Source organism: Alligator sinensis, unplaced genomic scaffold (genome assembly GCF_000455745.1).
Source record: "Alligator sinensis unplaced genomic scaffold, ASM45574v1 scaffold880_2, whole genome shotgun sequence".
Taxonomy (NCBI): domain Eukaryota; kingdom Metazoa; phylum Chordata; order Crocodylia; family Alligatoridae; genus Alligator; species Alligator sinensis.
The window spans coordinates 170,742-179,116 of record NW_005842934.1 but is presented as its reverse complement, the minus strand read 5'-3'; the positions used below and the strand labels follow the sequence as shown (position 1 = coordinate 179,116).

Below are 8,375 nucleotides of genomic sequence, written 5' to 3'. Positions count from 1 at the left end.
GCGCCGGTGTGCGGGTGGAGGGGGGGGGGGGGTGGGGGCAGGACGGGTGAGGGGCGGCTGGGGGAACTGGGCTGATCGAGTCTGGAGAAGAGAGGACCGAGGGGGTTTGACAGCAGCGTTTAGCTCCCTGCAGGGGGTTGCAAAGAGGACGGAGCTGGGCTGGTCTCGGTGGGGGCAGATGGCAGACAAGGAGCAATGGGCCCAGGTTGCAGCAAGGGAAGCTGAGGTTGGATATTAGGAAAAACTCTCACGAGGAGGGCAGTAAAGCACTGGGACAGGCTGCCCAGAGAGGTGCTGGAGTCTCCATCCTTGAAGGTTTTTAAGACCCAATTAGACAAAGCCTTGGCGGGATGATGTAGTTGGGGATGGTCCTGCTCTGAACAGGAGGCTGGACTAGATGTCACCTCCTGAGGTCCCTTCCCACCCTCATTTCTCTGATTTGATGCAGCCCGGGATGCCGGTAGCCTTCTCGGCAACACAGGCACGCTGCTGGCTCATATTCAGATTATTGTCCACTGTCACCCCAGGTCCTTTTCTGCAGAGCTGCTGTCCAGCCAGCCAGCCCCCAGCCTGCCCCAGTGCCTAGTCTGCTGTGTTTTCTATACGTAATATATCATCCGGCAAATGAATGCACCTTTCAAGAAAGGGTGTTTTGTTTTCTTTTTTGCTTCCATCTCGAGTGGGATAATCTAGCTCCAGGCCCCTCACTTATGAGTGAAGCTTCTAGTTTCTTTTTACCCGGAGAAAAGTCTGTGCTGTGTTATACGGGAGGATGCACCATACCATCTGCAGCCCCCTTGTCAAAACGCTAGGTTCACCGGTGCTTGGGTTAGCTGCCGCCTGTGAACACAGGGGGCTGGAGTTAGCACAGCGGGCATGGCAGGCCCCTTTCCATCCTGCCAGGCACACAGCGAAAGCTAGAGATGCTCCGTCCCCCATTGATCAGCCTGTTAGAAGGAAGGCCGCACAATGGCAACTTGAGTTGAGGTCCCCATGTGCCCTCCCTCCTGTCCTCAGATGCCCCCATTATTCTGCCCCCTCTGTGATCCCACACCTGCACCCACGTTGCCATGGCAGAGCACAGCTTCACTGGGGTGGGGCAGGAGGGAGAGGCACGATCACTGGGCAGAGCACACTGATGCCTACACTTGTGCCTGTGTCACCCCAGAACGTGGCGGATGTCACAATGGCCGTGTCACAATGCCCCATGGCTGCTTCAGCTGGGCCCAGGGGCTCAGGGCTCACTTTGCCGCTGGGAGGCATTGCCTGAAGTCACGCCGCTGCTCAGGGAGTCCGCCTATCTGTTTTCCCTTTCTTACACCAAGAAAGGGAGGAAACGGAACTTCTCCCACCTCCTCTGCTGCCCCCTCGCCTACTACTACTATTGCTACCGCTACCGCTTCATCTACAGGTGGAAGATGCTGCCTTTTCAAAAGAGGTTATTACTTTTTCTTTTTCTTTCGGGGGCATTTAGACTTTCCGGGCTGGAAAGAGCCCCAAATAAACGGGGTTATTTGGTTAAGAATGCCAGGGCAAGGGAGAATTGCCCGTTACCAGACGTGGGGGCATCGCAGCCTGGTGACTTCATTGTTCATTGAAACAAGTCAGCGCCTGGGGCTATTTTATAATGTCAGATTGCATTTGCAGTCAAAGCTCCTTGGGGTAGGAGATGCCCCTTTCTGTGTCTGTGCAATGCTTGGCACCGCAGGGAACAGGGTTACACCTGGGACTTGTAGGTGCCCCTACAGCACAGATTGAGTGTTCAGTGGCAACACGTGATTTCACGCCCGCTCGGGGTGTCTGAATTTCGGAATCTTCTGGGAGTCAGGGCCCCACGAGGGGTTGCAAGCTGCCTATCCAAGAAGCGTAGGTCCATTTTGAATGTCTATTCGCAGAGCTTGACAGGGGGATCTGAAATCCCTCCCTGCCCCCGTCAGCTTTTTATATCAAGGTAGATCTGGGTTTTCATTCATTTTGAGGACTTAATTGGAATCTGACCATCGGTGAGAGCTGCATGACATGGGGCCTGGAAGAGATGGGAAACTGAGGCAGGAAGGGGGACCCAGGGAGTCTGGGCTGGGCTGCGCTGGGGAACTGACCCACGGCGCCAGCCAAGTGCCCCAGGTGGAGAGAGAATAAACAGGGCTTTCTCACCAGGAGGGCGGTGAAGCACTGGAATGTGTTACCCAGAGAGGTGCTGGAGTCTCCATCCTTGGAGGTGTTTAAACCCCGGCTGGACAAAGCCTTGGCTGGGATGATCTAGTTGGGGCTGGTCCTGCTTTGAGCAGGGGGTTGGACTGGATGTGACCCCTGAGGTCCCTTCCCACCCTCATTTTCTATGCTCCACACACTAAACTCATGCCCTGATTCCACAGCTCCTCTGAGAAGTTTCCTAACAGTCCAGTCAAGCAGGGGTCGACCCTGGCCAGTGGTTAGAAGCACACGTTCCCCAAATCACAGCAACCATTCAGTCTCCCCTCCAGAAGGCTCATAGCCAGGGTTGGGGGACAGGGATGTGGGGAAGGCTCTGTGCATAGCAAGGCACCCATGTGGCATAAGTGTGGGGAGCAGGCCCTGGGGAATTAGACTGGATTCTTGTTGCGAGGAGCTAGATGAGACCTTGGCATCCCCAGCCAAAGCTGGGATCTCAGCCCTGGGCTCAAAGCTGCTGTTCTCTCTCTTTCCCCTCCATCATCTTCTAAGAATCACCATGACCGAGCGGGAGAGCCTGACTCTCAGGCCTCGCTACTGCCTTCAGTGCTCCTGAGTCTGTGGCCGGCCGGCCAGACGGGAGAGGGGCCGCCCCAGGAGACCAGCCGGGCCTGAGGGAGCTGTACAGGGTAAGGAGGTAGGGGGTCAGGCGAGAGCCGTTGAGAAGAGCACCAGAGCGGGCAGCCGGCAGGCTTTGGGCACAGAGGCTGGGTGCTCACCTGCCCCAGGGTCGTGGGTCCGTGGTAACAGGGTCTTTGCTGCAGGCCGGGAACTTGACCGTGCTGGGCGAAGCCCTTCTGCTCCCTGATCTCCCGGCCCAGCTGGACTTCCACGTCGCGCTCAGCCCACAGCGCTCTGCTCACTGGCACAGCGTGCGCAGCCGGCGCAAGCTCTTCCTCGACGTTCCCCGCAGGGTCCTGGATCAAAACAGTCGCCAGAGGTGAGGGCTGCGGCTGGCCAAGCATGGAGGGAGGGATGTCAGGCATCCTTGTGCAGAGCTTTGCTCGGGAGAAAGCAGCCCTTAGAACAAGACGTGCCATCTTAGCTTGAAACATGGGAGGTGTTGGGTGGATGTTGGGGAGGACTGTCTAGCGGGGGGGGTGTGTCATTCAGCTCTAAAGCAGCCCCCTGCGGAGACACAGGAAGTCTCCAGTTCTGGGGGTTTTCAAGAGCAGGTTGGACAGACGTGGCTGGGCTGATTTAGGCAGGGACGATCTTGGGGGCTGGATGAGATGGGAGCTCCCAAGCGCCCCTCAGACCAACTCCTCTGTGATTCTCGGATGTCTGAGATCACTGGAACTGCTGCTTCCTCGCAGTGAGCAAGCACCCAATGAGCCAGCAAACACCCTGCACCCTCGAGCTCGGTGTGGATGAGAGCTGTCTGGCCCCTGGGAGCTCCCAGCACCCGCTACTCCCTGCCTGTGGAGTGCTGGTCTACAGCTGTCTGACCCATGCTCAGAGCCCAGCCTTTCCGCTGGAGCCAGATGCCCGCCGGATGCCAATAGCAGCAGTGCCCTGAGCCCCCTCCAGCCACCTTTGCAAATCCCAGGCAGGGGCTTTCTCCCAAGGGTCTACACTGAATTTGATGGGTTCCTCACCCCCCACAGTCTGACCGCAACGCTGGATTACGTGGAGGAGAAGACAGACGTGGACTTGGTCTTCGTGAACTTCCAAAGCGCCCGCAGCGACCGTGGTAAGGGGCCCTCAGCACTGGTGGGAGGGATTGGTGACAGCAAGGTTCTGTCCATGAGCCATGCTTCTGAGTCCAGTCCATGCCCAGGGCTGTTTTCACCCCCAGCCCTGCAAGCTGTCAGGGGAGCAGCCCCATCCAGCTGGTCTGCTTTATACCATCCCTGTGAAGCAGACACTCCCACGGTAGAACGCAGCAGGTCTCAGTTCCTGGCTGGCTGCTGGAGGGGAGGAAACAGCTCCAGGATCTGCAGCTCTGAGCGGCTACAGGGGCACAAGCCCCTGCTCCAGTATTTAAGTGGGGGAAACTGTTTGGGATTGAGTTGGGGTCTGTCCCTGGTGCTATCCTGGACCCTTAGATCAGGGAACCAGCAGGTTGTTGAAAAACTGCTCCAGACAGGAGCAGCTGCTGCTATTCACCAGACAGCACATATCCTGGGCGCATCTACATGAGACACTAACTGCGTGGTAGCCTAATTGTACTGTGCAGTAGCATTCAGGGCAAAAACCATCCCAATATGCTACTATGCAGTAGTAATAGGCTGCTGCAGAGTTAGTGTCACTAAAAAGCTGTGCGCTGGCGCTACTGCACATTTAGTACTTGGCACATTAATGAGCATGTAGATGCAGCCCCTTATACCAAGACATGCAGTAGTTACCTCGCTTCCTATCCTGTTGATCAGACAGCTGAGGGTCTCTCTGGGACAGTCAGGGGCCCGGTCCAGTAGTCCATCTGTTTAAGTGCCTGTGGCCTCCACTCTCGTGTTGTGCAGGTGACCTACTGCGAGCATTTGGCTACCTGGGTTTTGAGACAGTCCGGCCCAACCACCCCGCGCTGCCTCCCTGGGACAATGTCATCTTCATGGTTTACCCCATTGAGCAAGATGTCCAGCCTGCGCCGGAATGAGCCTCCTGGTGCCAGCACTCCAGGATGCTGGGCTGGAAGTGGATGGATGAGCTTCTGCAGCCCCCAAGCCTTGGCTGGGCAGTGGCTGCAGGGCCTCAGGTGCAACTCAGTGCCCCAGTGAGCAACATTAAACAGGTGTGAAAGTCCTTGTGCCTCATGTGTGGCAGCTGTGTAGCCTATGGGGTGTGCATGTGTGGGGCATGTACTATGTGCTGGAGGGGTAAAAGCCCTGGTAGAAGCATGCCCCAGCCTGGGGGGAAAATGATGTCTCACACCCAAGGCTGACAGGGTGAATGTTCCCTCCAGTCCCAGAGTTGCCCCATCCCTGGGCCTGTGTCCAGACTCAAAGGGACCCATCTGCCACCAGGAAGAACCCTCCCCCCAGCTTCCAGCACTTGGGCTGAGAGTCCAGGCACCACAGGGGAATGGATGTGGACACTTACAGCCTGCTCCCAGGGCCCAGATTTCACAGCCTGGGAACCCCCCTCCTCTCCAGATCCTCTTTCTACCGCTAACACCCACTTGAGACCACTCACTGCAGCTCTTGAGGGGGGCTGGCAGCTTGCAGCTGAGGATAAGACAGCACCTGATAGGACAGACCTACCCCTAGCACGCTGGCAGATGACGAACTAGGCAAGGCTATACACTGAGCATGATAGCAGATGTCGGTCTGTCCCCCTCTTCCTCTGGAACCAGAGAGCCCAGGGGAAGCGGGTACCATCAGCCCTACACAGCTTCTATGTGCTCAGAGCCACGCGCACACACACACACACACACACACGGATTCTGTGCAAAACTCAACAGAACTTTATTAAAGCAGCAAACTGGCCTCTTCTTTTCTCTCTTCTCACCCGCAAAAATGGGGCTGAACTGAAGACAGCATGCGCCTGTACAATCCTGAGTGAAACGTTCTCATAGCAAACTCTGGTAAGGGTATAAAGCATCTCAGGTGAAGGGCATTTGAGACCTGCCAACCTCCCCTGAAGCCAAGGTGCAAAGTTCCCCATGCAGCAACTCAAGTGTTCCCAGGCTAGATACGGCCTGCCCAGGCTCCTTGTTCATGCCTCAAGGGAGACTTGAGAAGTTGGGAGAGGTTGGAGGTGCCTGGCTGTGGCACAGGTGCTCATCCAGCATGGCAAGGGAGTGACAGTCCCCCGCTGGTGGGAGCCAAAGCTGGTTCAGATTCATCCTGAAACCAGGTGTGAACTGTCCTAGGCTGGTTTGGATGTCAGGGCTGCAGCTCTAGCAGATGAAAGCATGCAGAGGCCGCAGCGGTGTCAGGCCAAGGAGGGAGCCGGCCGGAGGAGGAGTAGGGGCAAATGGATGGAGTGGGCCTAAGCCTGCTGCTCATTACTCTTCCGGCCCCATTTCTCTAGGATTCCTATGATCACCATGCAGGGCTGGGCAGTGCCAGTATCAGCTGCCAGCCCCCGGGACAGAACCAAGGTCCTCCGTACTATTGAGGCCCGGAGCCTCTGGTCCTGCTTTCTCCCAAGAGGGTACCCCTGGCTCTCCTCCTTTGCTCCCAGGCCAGGGGCCCTGTGCTGGAGCCGCTACAGGTAGAAGCAAACTTACATTGCAGCCTGTCTGGTCCCTGTGGCATGGGGAAGGCTCACAGGAACTCATCCTCCACCAGCAGGATGTCATCACCACTCCCAGACACAGAGGCAACTTCTGTGGAGAGATGGGAGTTAGGATGGGTGCTGGCCTGGACTGCCCCACGCACGCAGCGACCCACAGTGGCCCGGATGCAGGGGGAGTGCCGGATAGAGACCCAGGCCCCAAGGGCAGAAGACTTGCCGTGCCAGGGAAGTGCCCACAGGGTGGATCCAGAGGGGGTGCAGTGCAGAAGAGGGAGAAAGATAGCAGCCAGCAGGAGCTTCACCCCCTGAGCTCCAGACCCACAGCTGCTGAACTCAGAGTTGGGGGCAGGGGGCTGCACCCCTGCACCCTGTCCTGGTTCTGCTGCTCGGTGCCTAAGGGAGGAAAGGGTTTCTGGATCCGCCACAAACGCCTGCAGCCCATCACCAGTGCTGCAGTGACCCACGGAGGCCAAGCACTGTTCAGTCATGCTGGGGGGCAATGTGGAGGATGCCCACGGAGCTGCCCTGAGGTGCGAGAGCACGGCAGCAGTGCTTGAACCCCATGGCTCTGAGATGGTGCAACCACAGGCCTGTCTGGCATTTACAGGGAATGAGCTTGGTGAAAGCCTAGGCCCCTACTGACCCACCACAATCCCTCCCACAGCAACAGAGCTGTCACCCATGCACCACAGGCTCCTGGAGCACTGACCTCCACTCCACAACCACAGGGAGGGTGGGGGAACTTGGCAGGCCACAACCTGGGCACCCCTGCTTTTCACACGTATGACACCCTGGACCGTGGAGATGTGCCCACAGTGGCCCCTGTACCTCCCGCCTGGGCGCTTGGGGCCCCTTCCCCCTGCTTGCCATCTGAGGAGCTGATGAGGACGGTGCTAGGGAGGGGAGAATCGGCAGCATGCGAGTCTCTACCAAAGCCCGAGCCAAGCTTGCTGTAGAAGATGGAGGAGTCGGCTTGTTCGTCTGAGGTGGACAGGTAATAAAAGCAGCCCCGAATGGAGCCAACGCTGCTGTCCCCAGAGGCCAGGCTGGGGGAGAAGCCATCCTTCGACAGGGAGGAGCCGCCACTTGAGAGGGAGATGGGGGAGGCCTCTGCTAGGGCCCCAGCAGGGCTGGAGGTCCAAGGGGAATTTGCCACGTCGGTCCCAGGGTCTGGCTGAGACCCCCCTTCGCCTGGCTCCTGGCTGCCCACCATCACACTCAGGCCCTTGGTGCCCACTGGGGGAGCACGGATGCTGAGGGACTGGAGTGGGAGGACAAGGGTCTCCTGGGAAGGGGGCTCAGCTGGCTCGGGGTCACCACGGAGCTGCTCGATGGAGCCATCTGCCAAGCCAAAGGCAGGTGTCACAGGGCTGCCATGGCTGGCTCCAGCCCATGGGGATGGTCAGTCCTGAGGGCACGGTGGCATTGTGCCCTGGCAGGGACATTCTGGACTGTGCCCCTCCCCTGCTCCCAACCAGACATTCAGCAGAGTCCCTCTATAGACAGTCAAGGCCTCAGCCTCCAGCAGGATTGAGCAGCCTCATGGATAGCCCTGGAGCCATGCTCACCTTGATTCCTGCCCATGGGGTTAAGGTGCTGGAGCCGGGTTTTTCTTACAAGCTGACTACGGCCAGCACGGATGTCTCTGCATCTCCCACCAGCTGGAGAACCTCCCCTCCAGCTTTTCTTGCTGATCTCCCAACCTGCTCCAAACCCCAGGGAAGCCACAACATCCATCCCTGTCTAGAACAGGATCCTTCAACCTTTTTGCCCGACTCCCTCCCAGAATGATGCCCAGCTGGCCCTCGGAAACTAGATGCCCCTTTACCGGTTACCCCGTTGGGTCCTGCTTCCCTTCCAGGGATACACAGTGTAGCTAGTGCTCTCTTTCCCCTACTTGAGCTGCAGGGATGGATTCACACCATTCCTACCATGCCACCTCCAGCCTGTGAGGTTCAGGCCAAGAGCTGCCGTACTCAATTCCC

The 8,375-nt window shown here is 57.9% G+C and overlaps 2 protein-coding genes across 4 annotated transcripts in view; one reads left to right on the top strand and one right to left on the bottom strand.

The window, feature by feature from the left end:
- Window positions 1–1,116: 1,116 nt before the first annotated feature.
- OAZ3 (ornithine decarboxylase antizyme 3) lies at window positions 1,117–4,835 on the top strand. The gene is given in 5 exon segments (NM_001290544.1): window positions 1,117–1,438; window positions 2,704–2,840; window positions 2,976–3,151; window positions 3,819–3,904; window positions 4,674–4,835. Coding segments are annotated over 5 exon segments (792 nt in total). The 5' UTR covers window positions 1,117–1,178; the 3' UTR covers window positions 4,808–4,835.
- A 674-nt stretch (window positions 4,836–5,509) lies between these two features.
- Window positions 5,510–8,375, bottom strand: part of TDRKH (tudor and KH domain containing) — a 15,564-nt gene continuing 12,698 nt past the window's right edge. The window contains exons 13-15 of one of the 3 annotated variants that reach the window (XM_006036231.3): window positions 7,219–7,731; window positions 6,383–6,481; window positions 5,510–5,731 (exon numbers count right to left, since the gene is read on the bottom strand). In XM_006036231.3, coding sequence (XP_006036293.1) covers window positions 6,420–6,481; window positions 7,219–7,731 — 575 coding nt within the window. In that variant the 3' untranslated portion in view covers window positions 5,510–5,731; window positions 6,383–6,419. The remainder of the gene's footprint in view (window positions 5,732–6,382; window positions 6,482–7,218; window positions 7,732–8,375) is intronic. The other 2 variants (XM_006036233.3, XM_006036234.3) reach the window with 2 other exon arrangements.